Source organism: Hemicordylus capensis, chromosome 1 (genome assembly GCF_027244095.1).
Source record: "Hemicordylus capensis ecotype Gifberg chromosome 1, rHemCap1.1.pri, whole genome shotgun sequence".
Classification (NCBI taxonomy): Eukaryota; Metazoa; Chordata; class Lepidosauria; order Squamata; family Cordylidae; genus Hemicordylus; species Hemicordylus capensis.
Window position 1 is genome coordinate 111,756,174 of NC_069657.1, and position 22,933 is coordinate 111,779,106.

A 22,933-nucleotide genomic window follows, 5' to 3' on the forward strand; every position below is an offset into this window, starting at 1 on the left:
TCCTGGGTACTCATTTTACCGACCTCGGAAGGATGGAAGGCTGAGTCAACCTTGAGCCCCTGGTCAGGATCGAACTTGTAACCTTCTGGTTACAGGGCGGCAGTTTTACCACTGCGCCACCAGGGGCTCTCAATCACAATGATATGCTGAATGATTGCATGTGCTGTTTGGTGATAATCATTTAAGCCAGGCTGTTTCAGACTCTAGCTCAGGTAGCCTGCTGGCTGGAGCCCCTGAGATATACCATTGGTGCTGGGCCTGTTGGGCAGCTGTGGCAAGGACAGGGAACAGCTTAACTTAAAGCCATACCACAGTGCAGATTGGATCTAATGGGCGATGCAGCTGCTGCTGCTCATCTTCACCTTATTTTCTTCGCTGGATAAGACATGGCAGGTGGGGGCAAGTGGGGTGAGTAATCGTAACATTTGCCACCACTACTTACTGCAAAGCTGGTCTGGTGGTTCTGAGGCAGAATACGGACATTTTCCTCGCTTGACAGGGTCAGTGGAGTGCATGTGTGGCCTGCTCTAGTCTCATGTTCAGGGCCTACTAGTATCCAGCTCCACTGAAAAACACAGTAGATTTCAGATTGCTAAGTCTTCTGATAAAGGTGGATCAGTAAGGAAAAGTCTTTTGTAACCCATTCATATGCTGTTGAAGTCCTTGCCACAAAGCTTTCCTCACTTTCTCCCTTCCCCTACCACATCCCTCCCTCCCAGCAACTGTCAGAGCTGCTGTAGTGTGGTATAGTGGTTAAGGTGTTGGGCTTGGGAGACCTGGGTTCAATCTCCACTCCTTCATGAAGCTCACTACGTGATCCTCGGCCAGTCTCTATTTGTCAACCTAGCCTACTTTCCAGGATGGCTGTGAAGATAAAATGTTAATTGTATAACAGTTCCCGATTTTGAACTTAAATCGCACAAGGGAGAAGGGGAATTGCATGTTTTAAAGCTAAATATATTTGGGAATGTGTACAGTTTAGCTTCCTGAATGTAGAGGTTTCTTGGGAGGGGGGAATGCCTCCCCCCCACACAGTCTGAAGTGGTATGATCCCTTTTTCTTTTCCAAGGATAACCTGTTTGTATTTCCAAATACTCAAAGTGCACTTATCTGCATATATTTTTGTTGCAGTGAACTTGTGATTGAGATTTTGCAATGTGCAATATATCACTTTGTAAGTCACTTGTATTAATAATGTAGACTTGTGACTTGTTACAGGAAAAGAGTGTGCATTTGATTACATACTTCCTGAAGTGTAAAATTTTTCTTCATACACCATATGTTTCTGTTAACTTTAGTGATATATTGCACATCAGAATCCTTCCTCATGTATTTCTTAAAAACAAAATAATATACAAATTGGTAATAAAGGGCTTGGTAATGATGACCCCTTCTTGGCTTTTGTGGCCTAGTGAGGTAGAAGGTTGATGGCAGGGATGAGTGGGTAAGGAAATGACCATGAGATACAACTTAGTACTTGATATTATGTATGTTGGAAATGGAATAAAATGTTGGTTTAGACATGTCTTTGAACCAAGCTTAAATGGTCAGTGACATAGATAAAGGTAGCTTGAGAAAAGACAATATAAAAGTTTGATATTGGCTTTATCAATATTTAGCAATCTACACAGCATTCCTGTAGCTATTGGATAAATGTTTAATAATATAGTTAAAAATTAAATATAATAGCCATTTTTTTCTTTTGAAAAACAAGAAGTAGCTTTGTTTATTTACAGCATAGATAGATGTGGTCTGTCACAAAATGGAATGCTGTTGCAAAAACATATATAGCTGAATAGTTTACAGCAGAGGAGCAAGTAATACTATTTCATAAATAAATACATGCTGCCATCCTGTCTTCTTTAACTGAAGTTTTTAGGATTTAAACATGTACTGGGTCTCCAGAGAAAACACTCTCTCAGGACTGCCCAGACTTATTTAAGTGGTTTGAACTATAAGAAGCACTAGGAATGGTCTGTATTTTCTTCTTGCTCTGTGCATCTCCTTTGCTTAATGGATTATTTTACACTTTTCAGAACTCTCCCCCCACCCCTTTTTTTCCCCATTAGAGTGAAATCCTGCTTTCATATCATGGACATTTGCAAATACCAGTCCAATTTATATGATACAAATAATCGCAATAAAACCACCCAGTTGAGACCAGTTGCCGCAGGCAGTGTACAAGGTTTGACTGCTAATTTTGCCAAGATTGGCACAATACGAAGTCAGGTAAGCATTTTTGACTTGACCTGTGGTCCTGCACTCCTTATACTTGCGCCCCAGGATTTATATCGGCCTAGGATAATTTATATTGGTCTAGTATAACTGCTTCAGGGACTGGAGTAAGGAAATATGTAGCTAGTTATAATTGCGTATTTTAATTGAGTGTTTTTAGTGACTTGGATAATAAAACTGCATTTTATGTAAGCCACCTTAGATGCAAGCCATCCTTCTGAATGGAAAGATAAGGTAGAAATTGAGTAAGTTTGCTATGCACTTCATGCATCTGATGAGGTAGCCTATGACAACTCATGCCACAAACGTATAAATGCCACTAGGCTCTTTTGTTGTGTTTGTACTCAAAATGCCTTTGGATGTGAAGGAGATGCAGAAAACAGATCTGCCTTGTGTGTAATCACCCCACGATTATCCTTATTGTCTTAAATAGAACTTTCACATTTCCCCCCTTTTGAAGTGATCCAAAAGCTGACACTGAATACAGATCTCTCTCCATGAGTATAGATGGTTGTCAGGTATGCCAAAGAAGCAGTGAAATGGGACAGGAGGTATTTGTGCTTCGTGTACATGCTGCTTCTGCCACTGCTTTTGTCATGCCATAAGCACCACAGGCCTGGGCTTCTCTGTGATGGGAGTATAGATTCTTGAAGTCCAGAAATGATTTAGGATCTATGGCAGATTCTAGCATCTAATATACTTTTGGTCCTCACTTGCTCTCACGCTCATCTCCCTACTTGGCAACATGGTAAGGAGTTTGTCGGCTACAGTTATGGTCCTCCATTCCCCCCCCCCCCCGTGGCCTTTGGTAGCAGCAAGTATCCAGGAAGTGGTCTTCAAGTTCCTCTTCAAGTAATACTCTTGAAAATATTTCACAAAAAGTAAATCCAAGCAGATCATGGGAATGTTTGTATTGTGAAAATGTTGCCCCCATGTGGCCAAATGTTTAATTTGCAGGCATGTACTGCATAATTAGACTGATCTTTGTTTGCCTCAGAATAAGAATATTATAACCTTGTGCAACATTTATAATTTAAGCATTTCATAAATGTTAATTGTTCAGCACTCTAATAGTGGATTTTCTGTGTTTATGAATTTCATACCTGTGTATGTACTGTATGTATGTATTTTTAATACATTAATCTGAAAAATGTAGCAATAAACTTGTTAAAGTATACCATACTGATTCTTTCAGACTTTAGCTACATCTGCCCATTCGGTTTTACACCACGGAATACCACTACAGGCAGGAACTGCTCAATTTGGTTGCAATGATGCTTTTCAGCAAACACTGATTATATGCCCCCCTGCTCTCCAAGGTATGAACCAGTAAAACATTTGCCTTTTTAAATGCTGTTGTCCCTAAACCTGTGGGATATGATGAGGTGTAAACTACAAGAAAAAACATTTCTGCTTTCTAAATGATTCAGAGAGCTTATAGCTTCTGTTTCTTAAAATAAAAATACATTTTAAAATTTGACAGTTTTGTTGCTAAATTTCTAAATGTCTCTGTAAAGGATCATATAATAAAGCCAGGCTGCACAGTTTGTGCAGACTGTGAATTTCACAAGAGTGGGTTAAATGCCCAATGTCTTGTGGTAGCAAGCATGACTTGTTCCCTTAGCTAAGCAGGGTCTGCCCTGGTTGCATATGAATGGGAGACTTGATGTGTGATCACTGTAAGATATTCCCCTTAGGGGATGGAGCCACTCTGGGAAGAGCAGAAGGTTTCAAGTTCCCTCCCTGGCTTCTCCAAGATCGGGCTGAGAGAGATTCCTGCTTGCAACTTTGAAGAAGCCACTGCCAGTCGGTGTAGACAGTAGTGAGCTAGATGAACCTGTGGTCTGACTCAGTATACGGCAGCTTCCTATGTTCTTTTTGACTTTGTGGGGAAGGTAGTGATGCTGCAGGTTTTATATTTTAATTAATGCAGCTGGTTGCCCAGCACAGCTATCCATGTCAAACATTTAATATTTAGATGAGAAAATTAGAGAGATTGGAACCATATCATTACATTTTTAGGCACACTTCGTCAGTCCAATGTCATGTCTAAGTGCACTACACCTCTTGTGACATTAAAAGTGCTCATTTGTTTGGCTTGTGAAATTGGTAAAAGATGTAGAATGCAGATCTTTAAAATAAGAGTTTATTAGATATTAGAAACATTATATATAGATTTGCCATGTCTCTGTTGCTTGGAAACACTGCCTAGGCTAGCCAGTTCCACTGTTGTTAAATTGTATTTCAGCCACATACATGCATCATGCATAGTTTTTAAAAAATGCTGTCCTTTTGCATCCTGTAGCAAGTTTTTAAAAGTTGGCAAGATAGTGAACTATAAAATTTAACTGTACAGATACCATTGTAAAAGGGGGAAAGTGAGTGACTGTTTTCACCAGCCTGCATGCATGACTCTTTGTATCGTTTTTGGAAGTACCTGTTGGAATTTTTTAAGCGAGTGCCCTTTGCCTAAAGTTACTCAGGTGCCCACCTCCATGTCTGTCCCTTTTCCATTCTGTCAGCCCTTGACTGAGTCTGCCTGGATCCTGTTTCCTAATGAGAATCTGTCTCTTGTCTGCCGCCTTGCTAAAGGTTCATTTTTACTTCCTTGACACAATTTCTGTTATGTGTTCTCTATTTTTATCAGTTGCGCCTGGAAGGCTAGGACTAAAATGGTGCAGGCTTTGTGGAATTTCTTTTTAATGCTAAGTATAAGCAATGACTCTTCTATCTGATCAGTGCTAAAGGGTTGCGACATATGTTAGCTGCATAATCCTAGAACTAAAAAAGATACAGCTGATGAGTGAAGTGCTTTGATATAGTCCACTCATACTGTTCTGTAAGTTTTGGGCAAGAATTTTTTTCTGGTGCTAGATGTCTTGCTGCATTTTAGTTTACTTTCCCAGGTTGCTAAGTTTGTATTTGCAGCATGTCCTCCTCACACTTACTCATTTTCATTCTGGTTCTACCAGAGTAACTTCCATGGTTCCTGCTACAACAATATTCTCTGATTCTGTGGCCTATATAGACTTCAAGACTGGGAGTCCAAATAGTTGGGAGGCAAACCGTGGTTGGCCGTAACTTGTTTGCCCAATTTGGATGTCATAATAATCTTCAGTTGTCTCAAACCATGCAGAGATGCTCCTGATTGCAGAATCATGGTTTGGTGATCAGGTTGAGTCCAAACTAGATGCTGCATGGGAAATATGTGATTAGGAACTCCTATGGTTTTAGTTCTTACTAATTAGCAGCCTTGTGTGGCAGCTTTGAAGACTGAGGAAATGGTACTTTTGGCCCTTCACTCGCTTCCTTTTTGTTGCCATAAAGTGCCCTCCAATGCTGCCGTTAGTTAGCGGGGGTGGGGCTTTTAAACACTTTTGCGGAGTTAATGGCAACTCTGGAGGCAGTTGACATTTGGGAAAGGGGTAAGTCACCCTTTTCTAGAATAGCACTTCCCTAATCTTCAAATATTTTCTCCTTATTTATTCAATTTATATACTGAACATATACTGAGAGAAGCTGGATTGGAAGAAGATGAGCGTGGTTTTAAAGTTGGAGGATGAAACATCAATAACCTGCGCTATGCTGATGACACCACTCTGATAGCTGAGAATGCAGATGATCTGCAAGCTCTAGTAATGAAAGTCAAGGGGCACAATGAAAAAATGGGACTATGACTAAATGTAAAGAAAGCTAAACTAATGACAACGGGTACAGCAACCAGCCTCAGAATTGACAATGAAGGCACTGAAGTGGTGGATAGCTTCTGCCTTTTAGGATTGACCATCAACATTAAAGGATCTAGCAGTCAAGAAATACACCGCAGACTAGCCCTTGGTAGGGTTCCAATGAAGGCCTTGGAAAGGATATTTAGATGCCGTGATGTGTCTATGCCTACAAAGATTAGAATTGTTTGGACAATAGTTTTTCCCATCACACTCTATGGATGCGAAAGCTGGACCTTGAAGAAACAAAATAGAAAATGTATTGATGCTTTTGAACTTTGGTGCTGGGAAGACTTTTGAGGATTCCATGGACCACCAGGAAAACAAACAAATGGAACATAGAACAAATCAATTCAGAACTTCCACTCGAGGCACAAATGACTAGGCTCAAACTATCATAGTTTGGACACATTATGCGAAAACCCAGCTCCCTTGAGAAGTCCATAATGCTGGGAAAAGTTGAAGGCAAGAGAAGAAGAGGATGACCAGCAGCAAGGTGGATGGACTCAATTATTACAGCAATGAATGCACCACTGAGAGACCTTAAAGGCCAATTTGAAGACAGATCATCCTGGAGAGAATCTATTTATGTGGTTGCTAAGAGTCGACACTGACTTGAAGGCCTTAGTCAATCAATCTTCAAAGCAGTTGTTTATCTGATTAATAAAACTGGGGGAGATCCTAATTGCAAACCTTGTGTATTATGTCTAGTTTGGCATGAAATGATATTAAATAATTAAGTCACCCAGAAGCAAAATTTCCCTGTAGATCGTTTTCTTTCAGTTAGACCAAAATGGAAGGAGTAGTAATTTAGGTTCTTACATTCCATGCCCTTCATGGAAAATGAATTTTGTCTACATGGTACAAAAAGAGTTGGATTAAAGTTTAACCTTTCCCCCCCTGTTTCTGAATTAGGAATTCCTGCTAATCATGGGAAGCCCAATGGTTATTCTGTGAGGGTAGATAATGCAGTTCCATTGGTAACACAGGCCTCAACCCTACAGCCACTCCAGATAAGAGGGGTCCTTTCTCAGGTACGTTAACTTGTTTAGTACTGCAGATTTCACATTGTCAGCAGTGTAAATACACTTCGCATAGTGTAACACCACATTATTTGGGAGGGGGCTATAGCTCTCTAGCAGAACATGTGCTTTGTCCGTAGAAAGTTCTACATTCACTTTCCCAGGTCTTCAACTAAAAAAGAACTAGGTGGCAACACTGAAAGGGCTTCTTGGTCTGAATCCTTGGAAAGCTGCTGCCAACTATATATCCTAACAAAACTGAGATAGATGGAATGATGGTCTGACCCAGTATAAGGAAACTTTGTGCTCAGTATAGGTTTTTCATAATGTGGGTTTTTTGTGTGTTTACCACAGACATGGTCTAACAGAACCCAGCAAATATTGCTTCCAGCATGGCAACAAGTAACACCTGTGGCTCCTGCTACGACACTAGCCTCTGATTCTGTTGCTGGTCCACAGAGGTTTGGAGACTGGGGGTATGTGAAAACAGTCCCTGTTTTTGCAAACATGTTTGGTATTTCAAAACAAAGTATGCAACACTATCTTATTTGAATTTCCTCTTATCTCCCCAGGAAGGTGATTCCTCATAGCAACCATTACAGCTCAGTGATGACCCAGTCTCTCTTAACCAATCAGATAACTTTATCTGCCCCTCAACCAATCAGTGTGGGCATTGCACATGTTGTTTGGCCTCAGCCCACACCAACCAAGAGAAATAAAGTGTGTCAGAACAGGTTGGTATTCTGTTGGGTCTGTGTTTAGTTGTAAATATCATACTTCCAAAAACACTTCGCAAACGGCAGTATACTATAAACACTGCATGCTCAAACAGGCTGTTAAGATCCAAAAATAGTTTGGAAAAAAATATTTCTTTAAAAATTAAATGTGTTACAGTCTAAATATCTCAGAAGCCTATTCATTAAAAGCAAGGGATGGGTACAGAAATGGAAATAATGGTAAATAGGATTTGCTGCCCTTTGAGCAATCTCTGCTTGTGACAATAATGGCTTTGATTATGCATCTGCAGAAATAGACCTTGGTTTGGTGGTTTTAAAAAATTCAGGTAGCCCTAGTTAGCTATTCCTAAATTTATATGCATGAGGACCTGTCAAACTTGAAGTATTGAAAATAGACATGTATAATAGTGGTCATAATGACTTAGAATAGTATTAAGAATAGTCTTTCTTTTGCTGGCAGCAAGAAACACTTTAAGTGCTCTGTGGAGAAAATGTGCCCCATCACTACAGAAGTTATTTACAAAGGTATGGGACATTTCAGTAATGGAGAAACCTAAAGCCGTGAAGGACAGTTACATTGGTGAACTTATGTTAAGTATCTGATTCATGTCCACTGAAGTCAGTGAAGAGAGTTCCTGGTGATTTCAGTGGGTTTTGAATCTGATTCAAAAATGTCTATGGTGTCCAAGCCAGCATTTCTTCATTTCTCCTTTCCTTTTTAAGAGAATGGTACCTTCAGCGTATTGTACTACATTTCATTGGTAAATCCAACTTTAAACCTTGCATTGCAGCATCTGAACAACCCTGCTTGTGATATGCAATAGTTACCTGGAAAGTTTTCCATTATTGCTCTGGAAAACAGCATTTACAGTGTTATCTGTATGTTCATTGTTTTATGTTTCATTCGTTAATTTATATTCATTGCTGTTTCAAGGTTTATGTTCTAGCTTAAGCTAATTTTGGGTGGGAGGGCCAAAATAAAGTTACATTTATTTCTTAAGATAAGTCTTTACTAGTGTCTAAATAGATGTCTTCTTCACAGGAGTAATGCATTACAAAATACCAATATCCAAAATTCAGCATTTGTGTCTCCAAAGATAATTAATGTGAAGGCTGGTGAGAAATTGAGTTGTGTAGAAACACAGGACAATCATAACTCAGAGGGACAGGAAAGCAACTGTTGCAAACCGTCTGTCAGGCAGGACTCTGATTCATCTGTTTCAAACAAACAACGCCAAGCTATCATCATTGCAGATTCCCCAAGTCCAGCAGTCAGTGTGATTACTATCAGTAGTGACACTGATGAAGAAGACTTGGCACAAAGGCATTCATTTGCAGAGTAAGTAGCTGATCTTGACTTCTTTAACTCCTTCTTCCTTAAGGGTTATCCTGGAATGGAAAAGCTGGCGCTGGGTGCCAGTAAGTGAAACTTCTTAAACATGCAACATTATTAAACAAGGAATTTTGGAATACAAATTCAGCACTAAATGAATTTGTTCAGGTTCAACTGAGCAGTTGAATCAGTTTTTTGTGCACAGTGCCTTTTTGTGCATTATAGTAGGCATAAATAATGAGGACTATTTGCATTATGGAAAGTGTGCACAAATGGAATAACTTATATATGCAGACCTGTGTTTATAATAAACGGAAACCGAAAAACATATTGTGCACAAATATACAAAGAGACATTAAGAAGAATACTTAAAATGTATGTATCTAGACGACAGACCCAATTTTAGCTTTTGAAGAATTGCTCGTAAGTTTTGTCATTTGTGGAACTGTGCAAACTATTCTGGAACTGTACAATATTCCCATTAAAACATATGGAAAATGGAACCCACATGCAGATTGTAGCCCTTTTCAAGCTATACAGCTTTAAGCGTTTGTATTAGCCTAGCACTCTGACACTAAATCAATGTAGTTAGTAGGTGGCATTGAAGCTGAGTGGGGAGTATGCAGGATGAATGATAATGGGCACTATAGAAAAAGTATGTCTAACCTTTCCCCCCCTGTATCAGATGTAAAGGTAATCTAGATTGTGAAGCTTGCCAGAGTACACTGAACATTGACCGTGTGTGTTCATTAAGCAGTCCTGACAGCACTTTGAGCACTAGCTCTTCTGGGCAGTCCAGTCCATCCCCTTGCAAAAGACCCAACAGGTAAGAAATGTAAATAACTGAGTTCTAATGTTGCTGTGTGGCGATTCCATACAGAACTTCAGAGTCCCATTTTTAAAGGCTATTTTCTGGAAGCACTCTTAAATATAAGATGTAATGTAACGTTTGTATGTTGTCAGTCCGAACTTTCCCCATGTTGCTTTGTGCATCTGTGGGACAAATCATCTGCAGGGTGAATATTTCCAAATAATAAGGCATAGGGTAGAAAGGCTTTCTTTGAGAAAAGCCTCTGAACTTAATGGTGTAGTTGTATCATCATTCATTCTTGCATCACTGTCTATAGAAGTATAAAACTCCCAAGTTATAGCAGGAATGGGCAGACTTCAGGTTTGTAGAGCCTTATTATTATTTAATTAGAATGCCATGTTACACAGTGTGTGTTAACAAGGGGATGTGGAGACTCTAGTATATATGCTATTGCTTTTAATAAAAATAGGGGTCTGTGTTCTATATCTTCATGGCTTTCATAAACAATGAACTCTTGAGAGTAAGTAAATATAGGTTAAACATCAGAGCTGGGTATCTCTTTATAAGGCTGAAATGCAAGTTAGGATTTTGAACTTCATTTGGAGTTCTTGTATTTAAACTTAAGATAGTGAACAAACAAAATGCAATGTCTGTTTTTAAATAGATATATACATTTATATTAAATGTTATATATTTATCTTGTATTTATATGAGGAAGTAAATACCATATAATATGTACTTTACTTTATTGCTTTAGTTTGTCAGATGATGAACAAGAAAGTGGTTGTGATACTGTGGATGGTTCTCCCAGTTCAGACTCTTCAGGCCATGACAGCCCATTCCTAGCAAACAGTTTTGCAGAAGACACCAATGAAAACTCAGAAACAAGAACCTCAGCTAACTTGGAAACCAAACCAGCTATCTGCACTGTGGTGGTGCCACCAATGAGAATAGAGAACAGATTAAATGTAGAAGAGCAAATGACAAATAAAGGTAATTAGAGCTTATTTGTTTTACTATTTTATTGCACTCTGAATATACCTTTAACAAATTATTCCAGATTACTGCTGTACTCTGCATTTTCCTCAAATGAATAAAGAGAGACAGAGTGTGTGGGTGTGTCTTGCCCCTTGAATACCCCTATAGAATGCTGCAGTTTACAGTGAACAGATAAATGGAATGTTTTGTTATGAGTGGTTAATAGGGGTCAAAAATGTTGTCTTTGTTCACCAGCCAGACAAACATTTTCCTTGTCAAGCTATGTTCATGCATTACTAGTTCGGATTTTTTAAAACTTGGGTGTCATTTTCAGTTGTCACAGACAAGTAGACTAGTGGATTGCCTGAGCCCTGGTAGTTGAGCAAAACATTAGAAGCATATCTATTGTATGCTATGCTAATCTGTTCATATTTTGCTAGTTACCACCTGCCAACCACTGGTAAAACGTCGATCTGCCCGTGTGAAAACAAACCATCCTCCTGGCTTGGGTAACCGTCAACGAAAATTGACATCAGCATTCCATCAGCAGCACTCAAACCTCAGTCAGGTATATATGCAATGTTGTCATATAAACTTTGGTTTTATTCATTGCATTTATATAACACCCTGTATAAAATCTCAGTCACCTAATGGTGCAGCGTGGAAATGACTTGCCTAGTGAGCAAGAGGTTTCTGGTTCGAAACCCCACTGGTATGTTTCCCAGAATATGGGAAACAACTATATTGGGCAGCAGCAATATAGGAAGGTGCTGAAAGGCATCATCTCATACTGCGAGGGAGATGGCAATGGTAAGCCCCTCCTGTATTGTACCAAAGGAAACCACATGGCTCTGTGGTTGCCACCAGGAGTCGACACCGACTTGAGGGCACAACTTTTACCCTATATAAAATCTCAGGGCAGTTTACAATCCAACCAAATAACAACCAAAACCTAAAAGTAATATAAGCAGATTAAAATTACCATAAATAAAACTTTAAAATATCATAAACTAAAAGCCTGATAAAACAGATGTGTTTTCAAAAGTTGTTTAAAAACAAACAGATGGGGAGATTCTGATTTCATTTGAGAGTGTGTTCCAGAGGCTGAGGGCAACTCTAGAGAAGGCCCAATTTTGGGTTGCCACCAAAAGAGGATGTGGCAACCACAACCAGACCTACTATGATGATCTTAATAAATATATATTTATTTATTCATCAATCAATCAATCAAACTTCTATACTGCCCAAACTTTTGTTTCTGGGTGGTTAACATAAAACAATTAAAACACATATAAAAAGTTAAAACAATGCAACAATTTAAAATCAGCCATAAAACAGATATTTTAAAAAGCTGAGAAAGCTTGGGTTTTCAGGTGTTTTTTTAAAATTGCCAGAGATGGGGAGGATTGAATCTCAGCAGGGAGCGAATTCTACAATCTCGGGGCATGGGAGCTTGGAAACAGGCCTATGATTGCTCAACTCTGCCTGAGTCTGAATCTGTCTGAGAGGTAGGAGCAGAACAACGGTAAAACAGTGCCTCCCACCCCCAACACTCTCTTCTTTTGCTTTTATATTTTTATTAGTTTTCTATATATCAATGTGACTTCCAGTTCATCTTTCAGCATAGTTATACTGTAACATCTATATTTGCTCTTGTATAAATATTTTCTTCATATTTTACCATCATAATCCTTTAGTTTCATTACTCAGATTCCCCAACTGTTATTTTTACATTTCAAGCCCCATTGATAAATCCAAGTTTACATTATTTTTTCCTATACCACAAAGAGGGTTTTCCAGTCTTCTAAAAACCTTCCTGAATGGCCATCTCTTACTAATACAATAAATTTAAAAATATATGTTTTCTTCCGGGATTTCTTCATTGATTAAGTCCAACAGAAAGGGTTCAAATCTCTTGTGACATACATTTGAGAATCTTTTTAAATTCCTCATAAATCATATCCTAAGGCCTCTTTACTTCTCTACAAAACCGCCACATATTATAAAAGGACCCCTTGCTTTCTCTACATCTCCAACACTTATTAGATACATTTTTGTAAATTAGAGCCAATTTCTTATGTATTAAATGCAACCCATCAATTTTATCAAATTCTCTTTTACATTATATCACACTGTGAATTTGAAATCTTTCTTCCGCCGCTTCTCCCAAACCTCTAAATTAATATTATAACCTACTTCATGTACCCACTTTACCATTATTAATTTTACCTCTTCCTCTCTTATTTCTTCACATAATAACAAATTATACATTTCAATAATTTCCCCAACTATTGTCAAACTTCTACTTTGATCTTATCATAAGATAAATACACGTGCCAACACCAACATTTACAACATGTCAGAGTATTAGTTGCAAGTATCATTTAAAATAAATATAACATCTTTAATAATACTCCATTTCTTGATATAATTATTAATTTGATAATTTTTCAAACTTTAATTCTCTTCTGAAATAATAGCTGGATCTGAATCAAAATCTTTTTTATATCTTTGCCAAAATTTTCTAATTCCAAATAATCCCTCATAACAAATTTCTTAGATTTATTTTTTTTTAAAGATATCCCTTCAGGCAATACCCATTTAAAGGCTATATTTTTCTTCCTCAAAGCGTCTGCCACATACTTATAAGGAGCAGAACCACTGTAAAACAGTGCCTCCCACCCCCAACACTCTCAGACGTTCCAGAAGGATACTATGGTTGATAGTATCGAAAGCCACAGAGAGATCTAAAAGGACCAACAGAGTCACACTTCCTTTGTAAACTCCCAATTGGAGATCATCCATCAGGCCAACCAAGGCAGTCTCCACCCCATAGTCCTCCTGAAAACCAGTTTGAAATGGGTCTAGAATAATCAGTTTCCTCCAAGACCGCCTGGAGCTGAGAGGCCACCACCCTCTCAATTACCTTTCTCAGCAGATGGACTTCTCCCTGTCCTCCGTTGGGTGGAGGGGTTAATGAAGAAGGCATTCTCTTAAACGATCCTGGGTCCAAGCTGTTCTGGTCTTCATAAGTAATGACTAGTACTTCGTATTTTGCCTAAAATACAGAAACTAATCAGCAGCCAGTGTAGTTCATTTAAAATAGGAGTAATATAACCTCTATGGGTAAGCCCAGAGACCAACCTGGCTGCTGCATTCTGCAGCATTTGCAGTTTCTGGACTACATACAAAGGCAGCCCAACGTAGCGCGCATTGCAGTAGTCAAGCCTAGATGTTACCAGCATATGCACCACTGTGTCATTTGTCTTAAGAAATGGACATAGCTGGCATATCGGCTGAAGCTGATAAAAAGCATTCCTGGCCACTGAGAGATCCTTTGAACGAAGCACCTTTGAACGTGGTGATTCTCTTTACTTTGCAGGGGGAGAGTAACTGGCTCTATTCCTCCCCAGCACAGTACCTCCAGTGACTGTTGCTGGTGTCTATCATGTTTCTTTTTATATTGTGAGCCCTTTGGGGACAGGGATCCATCTTATTTATTTATTATATCTCTGTGTAAACCACCCTGAGCCATTTTTGGAAGGGCGGTATAGGAATAGAATTCAATAATAATAATAATAATAATAATAATAATAATAATAATTATTATTATTATTATTATTATTAATATCCAGCTGAGATACCAGGGAGAAGTTTGGGTCCAGAAGTACTTCCAAGCTACATACCTGATCTTTCAGAGAGAGTGTTACTCCATCCAGAACTGGCAGATTGAAACCACTTCCTAAGTTCCGCCCTCTCACAACCAATACCTCTGTCTTGTTTGGACTTCATTTTGTTATTCCTCATTCATCCCATTACTGATTTCAAATCAAGCATTTAGAGAGGTTAAACCATCTCAAGAAGAAGTTGATATAGAGTAATAGATCTCATTGTCATCAGCATATTGATAACACCATGCTCCAAATCTCCTGGTGATCTCTCCCAGTGGTTTCATGTAGATGTTAAAAAGCCTTGGAGATAAAATTGAGTCTTGCAGGACTCCATACAGTAACTCTTACTTTGAAGAGCAAAAAACTCTGTGACACCATCTGGAATCTACCTGAGGTTGGAACTGAACCACTGCAAAGTATTGTCTCCCACCGTCAAGCCCCTAAGGTGGTCCAGAAGGATACTATGGTTGATGGTATTGAAAGCCTCCAAGAGGACCAACAGGGTCACATTATCCCTGTGGATTCCTAATTGGAGATCATACATCAGACCGATCAAGGTAGTCTCCACCGCATAACCTGCCTAAAAGCCAGTTTGAAATGGGTCCGGATAATCTGCTTCTTCCAACTGGAGTTGAAAAGCCACTACTCTCTTAGTCACCTTGGTCTACCATGGAAGATTGGAGACAGGCCTACAGTTGCCTAGCTCTGATGGATCCAATGCAGGTTTTTTCCCCCCAAAAGTGGTCTAACAATTGCCTCCTTGAGACAAGGAGGCTTCCTGTCCTCCCTCAGAAAGGCATTGATGGTTACTAACAAGACCCTCTTCAATAACTTCCTTGCTAGACTGTATAAGCCATGTAGGGCAAGGGTCAAGAGAACAGGTGGTAAGGCAAACTTCTACAAGCAGCTTGTCTGTGTCCTCGGGAGTCACAAACTGAAACTGATCCCACCTAACCATACAAGAGGAGTTGCTTGACACCTCCATGATAGACTCAGCAATAACCGTGGAATCCAGTTCATCTGGATCACTGGTGGAACCAGCTTAAAAACCCTCCAAAGCTTCTTGGAATCCTATTGGATCCAATAACCTTCTCGGGCGGACCATCCTAATAGATCCTTCACCCCTGCAGAGGTGGGTTGTGGTTGCTAGTCCAACCTTAAATAGGTGGTGGTCTGTCCATGACAATGAGGAGATCACAGGTGTCCCCACCCATGGAACACCACTACCCTGACCTGAGCAGAAGACTAAATTGAGCATGTGGCCAGCAATGTGTGCCAGTCACTAAATAATCTCTGGAGATGATTTTCCAGATATTGTTGGATTTTATTTTGAAGTTTACTGAACACTTACAACTCAAGTCCATCCAGTTACTCCAATTGGTCTTGCATTTATTACAATCCTGTGCATGTTTATTCAGAAATAAGTCCTACTGTGTTAGTGAGGCTTATTCCTAGATTAGTGTGCATAGGACTTCAGCCTTAATGCTATGCTATGTAAACTATTATTTTAGCCATACTAATTAAAAATGAGTGTTCAGTCCTCATGGAGAGGCAACTAGCATGTGGTTGATGAGACTGCTCTTGAAGGCTATTTGGAGGCTTCTGCTCATACAGAATTTGACAACCCAACTTTGGTTGAGAAATTTCCCACTAAGAGCACAAGACATCAATCTTTCAGGATCTGCCCTGGCTCTCTGTTGCCTTCCTACCATAATTCAAGATGCTAATTTTGATTTAAAAGCTCTAAATGACTAGGAGCTGCTGCTGTGTTTGCTGAAAATACCTTCTTGGTATTGCTTTTCACTCATCAAATAACATTGCAAATGCATGGAGCGGCATTCTTGGTGACTGCTCCCCTGTTCTGGAATCTTTGTCCTTCAAGAGCAGTGGAGCATGCATCAAAAATAAGTCAACATATAGTTTTGTTGGATGTGCTTCTTTGTTGCTATATTCTAAGTAGTTGCTTATGTTTGTGCAGTTTCCATTTGCACTGGAAGGACTTGTGCAGTTGGGCCTATCAATGCATTTGTGGTGTGTGTGTACGTACACGTGTGCGTACACACACGCACACACACAGGCACCATGGAATAAAAGCTCTTTTTTGGTTCTGTGTGTGAAGGGAACCAGAGTCTGGGTGGTATCCAGAATCAATGGAAGGATTTTTGTTTTGTGTTTTGTTGACACAGGTTTCCAGGTGCTGTGGATCAAATAAAATGCTCTTATTTTATTTGTGTATGTATTTGTATGTATAATATGTTAAGATCTGTGCATTAATTTTTTGTGGTTAGACCTTGAAGTCTTTTTGCAATGGTAATGTTTTCTACTCACACATTTCCCTCACCCGCTAAAAAGATCCCAGAACTTCTGTATAGAGCAGGGCTGCACAACGCTCCTGCAGATGTTGGACTACAGCTCCCATGATCCTTGACTATTGGCCACAGTGGCTGGGGATGATGGGAGTTGTAGTGCCATCATCCCAAAGTTGATGGAATGGCAGAACCTTTGCCAGAACCTAAGGGGTATACTCGTGGGTCAAATGGGCCGTAAGCCAGAATTTGGCTTTTTTTAAGCCAAATCTGGCCACCTAGGAATGTAGTCCCCAAATTGTGCAGCCCTGGCATAGGGTAATGTTACTTGGGAATTCTTGAACCATATAATATTTTTGGAGCTGAATCCATGAAGAGGATACAAATCTTGCATCCTCTTGGTAGATCACTTACGGAAAATTAGTTGTTCTAATAAAAGGTCCATATATAGGCATGCACAGGATCATTTACATCTAGATTGGTTGGTTCTAAGAGGCATGATGGGAAAGAAAATTAAGAGTCATTCACATTTTAGCTGAATGTATAATTCTAAATTAATATAATTATCTGTAGTTAAATTAGCTGAATTAATATAATTATTGAGTGTCGCTCCTGTTACACGACTTTTCATATGTCAGATATCACTGGTTAATATAGAAAGCTTTGACCTTAAGCCCTCATACAGCTTGTTTTGTGGTTTATAGATAGGAGTCATTAACTATTGGTTCCTGAATGATATCCATCCATATGAGATGTTTTTTAGCCTGTAGTTGCCTGTGCTCCCTCCCCAGTCCCTTTTTTAATTTTGTGCAGAAGTGTGTGGAGATATTCACTTTTCTTTCTCAAACAGTACTAGGACACAAAGTTACCCAATCAGAACAGACAGTAGTTTGTTATGAAATGTATAATTAACTTATAGAACTTATTACCACAAGATGTAGTGATGGCTACTCTAACTGCATGGCTTTTAAAAGGATCAGAAAACACAACAGGAGCTCCCTTGTTGCAGGATAAAATTTCCTGCATTTTGTGTGTTGTATTTTGAGGCTCCCCTTTGTCCACAGCCTCCAAGGCAGCTTAACTTACTGAGAAATAAACCTTCTGGATTTTGAGTTAGGTTGGCACTCCATGGGTTAATCTTCACTTCACTTTGAAGATGGGGGAAAATTATTTATAGTTTGACGTTAACAGTAACTTCTCTTGACAGGTTCAACACTTTGGATCTGGGTGTCAGGAGTGGAATGGAAACTGTGGTCATTGGAGACAGCAGACATACATCCCAACTAATCTTGCCGGTCATGCGTTCTCCCTTCAGCACGGAAGTCCCACTCACACCTCTGTTCACACACATTTGGCTGGAAGTACACATCTTGGAGGACAGCCTGCTATTCTACCTTATCCATCACCTGCATCCCTCAGTACTGCTGCTCCTGTTGCCCACATCCTAGCCTCACCATGTACCTCAAGACCAATATTACAGCATCCCGCTTACAGTATCTCTCATCACAGTGGCATTGTTCATCAGGTCCCAATGGGCATAAACCACCGACTGCTACCTTCCCCAACCATCCATCAGACTCAATACAAACCAATTTTTCCACCACATTCTTACATTGCATCACCTGCTTACACAGGATTTCCCTTGAGTCCAACAAAACTCAGTCAGTATCCATTTATGTGAGGATTCAAGTACAGTGTGCTGAGGAAGCTCAATGATACATACATCTGATTTGAGAGGAAAACATGGTATTTAATAAATATTAGCCATGGCACAAGAAAATTATTTTTTTGTAATCATGTTAGACTTGGGTGCAATTTAAACAACCTTGAGCTTTAACTCACTTTTAATGTGTTTTTGCACATTTGGTATAACTTGTCTTTATCATGTTATCTTCTTATAGAGTAACTGCAGACAGGTGACTTATGGGAGTAGAAATCCAGTTTTGCTCCTACTATTTTTTTATAAAATTGCCTTCTAACTAGTGCGAGACTTGTCTACATTTGGGAAGCCATTGAGTGTACAGATTTAGAGCAACAGACACACATGTCATCAGTATCATGTATGAGTAACTTGTTTGTATTACGTAACTTGGTGTTCAGTGTCAAGTCACTTATCTAAAAAGATTGAGCTGTTCTTCACATTGCATGTGTCCTTTGCATGGGCAAAATTAAAGTTGCCTAGAAATTTGCTCTTAAATGTTGGTGTCCTAATAATCTCAGCTGCATTGTAAACTGTTCCCACACATAGTGCCTTAAATATTTGAGGTTGTTAATGTTACTATATTATAAATGTTGAGGACTGCAGCACTTAACATTCAGATTTGCTAATTATTTGATAGAGTAATGCTCTTTCTGTCTTTTTTCTTTTCTTTTTTTTTTAAAGGTGTGTGTGGTATGATTTTAGAATTGGGTGTGTTTTCTTTCTCTAGAGGGCAGCATGTTTTGCTATAGCTGAATTCTGCTGTCTGATCCCCAACCCCCCCTCCCCCGAATGATCAGCTTCAAGAAAAGCATTTTGTTGTGCTTTAGGAAAAGTTGATTCAGTAGCTGTTGAAGTTTTAAAAAAGGTGTTTTATACTGTTCAGTGGAACTGCAATACAATCTAAGTAGTTTATTTTCAAAGTGTTTATGTCCAACTGGATTTAATAACCGTTTTAGAGGTGCAGTAGGCATGACTTGGCTAGATTATGAAAGAAACAAGCAAAATGCTCATTGATTCATACTGTGGTTTCATCTTAGCTTGAGCAAACCATGCAGTATTTAATAAATAGTAGCAGGATATTTACTATTGAAGCTTGAAAAGATGTGAGTACTTTGTGTGCAATTTTTCAGTTATGCATGGGAGAGATTACATTATAGTATTTGTTCTAGCCTTTTGGGGATGTTTTCTTATTTAATACATTCCATCAGGGACAACAAATTACATGATTATTTTTCCTAGGAAGTGCATCTTTTCTGTGTGTTTTTGTTCAAATAAAATTGCTTTTGCAGCACCAAAGACTTAATCATCCATTTCTTATAAAAGGTAGCTACTTTTTCATAGACCTCAAGTATATTGTAGTGTTAGGGATGAGTTTAAAGGAAGGTATTAAAGTGAGGCTGTGTTAGCTTATGAGGCAAGTAATAAATTGTATCATTTATCTTGAATGTATCATAGATAAGCTGCTATATAATGATTGCCACTTCAGATAGCTGTGAAATTAGGTGATTGACTAGTTCTTAGCCTTCTGATTTCTGTATAAGTCTAATTACATGAAATGGAAGTGGGGGGGTGATTTTGTTTTGTTTGCTTTCATGTTTGGAGTGTTGTAACTACTATTTTGTAAATGATGGAAGACAATTGCATATGTTACTTTGCAGTGTGTTATTCGCATCAGTATTTTATCTCCATTAATTATCACTGCATATAAGTGGGTGTATCCATGTAATTTAATTTTTTATGTGTTCATATTGGCATTGTGTAGACACTTAAAGTGTATCTTGGTGGCTTGACAACTTTTTTATGTACTAAAATTTCTGGAGTACAGTTCGTGCAGTATGGACTGGAATAGGAGTGCAAAGGGTTTCTCAAATGTGATCCTAAGCAGCTTTACTCAGAAATAAATTCTGTTGAGCCCATTGGGGTCTACTTCTTGGTAAGTGTGCATAGGATTACATCCTCTGCAGACTAACAGCTAATACAGTTTTTCTTTGCTCCATCAACACAAGCAGTGTTTTATTTAATGAATGTCTAAATGAAATAATTGTGCCTACATTTGATTTACGTTTAAGGACCGGAAACTGAAATACAGCAGTATTAGTTCAAAAGAAACCAAAACCAGACGTAAATTTGAATGGCTGAAAAATAGAAATAAACCCTAACACTTCCCACAAGTCTTGACTCACAGAGGACGTTTAACCTGGCTCTTGTGGTGTGTGTGTGTGTGTTTTTAAGCAGTTCTTGTCCTGCATAGCAAACTGCTTCTGAAATACTAGGAAGATTAAAAAGCAGTTTGTAAAATGGAAGGGAGGCTGCTGTTAAAAAGCATTTTAAAGGTCCCACTGGGCCTGATCTTGGGAGTTATCTGGATTGTGCTTCAGTGGTCTTTCATAAATAGTGTTATGCATTTTGTATAAATACAAATGTAAATATATAAATAAAAACAAACTGATTTAATTTGAAATCTTTTCAGCACATACTGAAGCTTAAACAGATGGAGCCAAGAAAATAATCAAGAAGATTTGTAATGCTCCTTAACATTTATGGTTTAACAAATTCACACTTTCTGTTTACTCTTTGGTGCTGAGAATTGGGGTTTCTTGGTGCTATCTCCATTGCTGGCAGTGGGTTCACCAGAAACCAAGAGCACCAGAAGTTAGCTGATTTTTTTTTAATGAGGGTTACAAAAATAAGATGGTTTCTTTTCATTTACTTGTACCCTTTCTTGTTCTAAAGTATTTACTGTTTTTTAAAATTCCACTTAGGGTATGAAGCTAATATGCTTGGCACATAATGCCAGATTTAAAATAAAAAGTTCTGCTATCAATATTTCCCAAATGGCAGTCTGTACCTTTGAACAAGATATTGCCAAAAGCAACACTTTTCAGAGGTGATAAGAAAAATCTGGCACAATCAACACTGAGCATATTGTGCTACTCAAGTTCTATATGCCATGAAGGACCAGACCATTTGCCCCCTCTCAGGCTATAGTCCATGGCTCTCACTCCAACACAGTTCTGTTGATTCTGATTTGCCATGGAATCTTAGATTGGTGATTGTGGTTTCAGAAGGTCAAGGTCTGTCCACAAAGAACTGCTTGCAAAGACAAGGGTATCAATCTGTGGTCAAAGTAATCCCATATCTACATCTTAATGATCTGGATCGAGTCACAGGTGAGCAACCTGTTTTTCTAATGCCTTTTAAATAAAACACTGCACGATGACAAAATTGCATACTATTTTTAATTTGGTGATTAATTTTTATATGAATTCCTTGTATTCAGTTTTTAACTTTAATTCAGGGTGTGTTGTTGATCAAATATACTACTGTATTAACTATTTTGTTAATTTTTAAATATTCTGTATTTAGTGCTAATTTTAACTTTGTGTTGAGTAAAAGCTAAAATCACTGCAAGCTGTAGAAAGATTGGTTTTAGAACTAATGATATAGATTAGGTTACTAAGTTTGAACTGTTGCAGTTTAACAATTATTTGTAGACTTGTGGCTTTTTTTGTTCTTGATTTCTGTGCTACACTAGTTTGCCATGTAGCAATTGCACTGTGCAATATTACAATAAGAGGACTGGGAATAAAATTTTATGGATGTAATGTTTCTTACAGTTTGCGATAGTATTTCTCTCTAGTTCTCAGTGATTTAAATGTGACCAAGCCTTCTGTACTTTGTCACAAAAAGCGGGTTTTCCAGGTGACTATTTTGGTGAGTGTCAAAATAAGAATTTATGGTGTATTACTGTCTAGATTCACTTTGAATTAAAATATATATTGCAGCAAATAGAAGTCATTGCCTTTTTATTATTATTTATACAAGCTAATGCCAAATGCAAGTTCAGATCCATCAGACTGATTCCTGACTAATTACTGTTGTGTTTGGAGGTAATAAACTCCCTGGTTTAGTAGGGTATTTTCAGCCTAGCACTACTTCTAGTTTATCATATGTGTGGTTCTGCAGAAATGTTTTGAGGTAGTCTATTACATAGACTTTGGACTTTAAGCTGACTGGACAATCAGCAGAAATGCAGCCTGCTGAGCACAGTGATTTTGAGCTTGATTAAGAATTGTAGTTTGACCAAACTAGTTCTACTTGGGAATCCATTGATCTGGATCGAGATCCATAAGAATAGGTAATGTGTCTGCGCAGGAACCTTGCAGTAGAATGCAGCAGCTCATTACGGCCACCGAGCCCTGCCCCCATGCTTTCAGCGTGTTATTTAAAGGCAGGCCAAGTGCCTGTTTTCCTACCACCATTGTGTTCGATTAAGTTCTCCCTTCTTCGTTTATCTGTAAATTTAAAATAGCAGACTTTTTATTGGTTTTGACTTGAGAACGGCTTCTGGACTTCACTGATGTTTTTTCAAATTTGGAACAGACTTTGACTATGAGTTGGAAATCTCTAAAA

General features: G+C 38.6%; 1 protein-coding gene across 9 annotated transcripts in view; it reads left to right on the forward strand.

Moving 5' to 3' along the window:
• The window catches only part of HIPK3 (homeodomain interacting protein kinase 3), a 109,912-nt gene extending 87,598 nt beyond the window's left edge, over positions 1-22,314 (forward strand). For all 9 annotated transcript variants that reach the window (XM_053264558.1, XM_053264586.1, XM_053264564.1 and 6 more), the window contains 10 exons: positions 2,070-2,229; positions 3,431-3,554; positions 6,876-6,994; positions 7,337-7,458; positions 7,555-7,716; positions 8,762-9,058; positions 9,738-9,878; positions 10,621-10,856; positions 11,282-11,409; positions 18,026-22,314. In XM_053264558.1, coding sequence (XP_053120533.1) covers positions 2,070-2,229; positions 3,431-3,554; positions 6,876-6,994; positions 7,337-7,458; positions 7,555-7,716; positions 8,762-9,058; positions 9,738-9,878; positions 10,621-10,856; positions 11,282-11,409; positions 18,026-18,499 — 1,963 coding nt within the window. In that variant the 3' untranslated portion in view covers positions 18,500-22,314. The remainder of the gene's footprint in view (positions 1-2,069; positions 2,230-3,430; positions 3,555-6,875; positions 6,995-7,336; positions 7,459-7,554; positions 7,717-8,761; positions 9,059-9,737; positions 9,879-10,620; positions 10,857-11,281; positions 11,410-18,025) is intronic.
• The last annotated feature ends 619 nt before the right edge of the window (positions 22,315-22,933 follow it).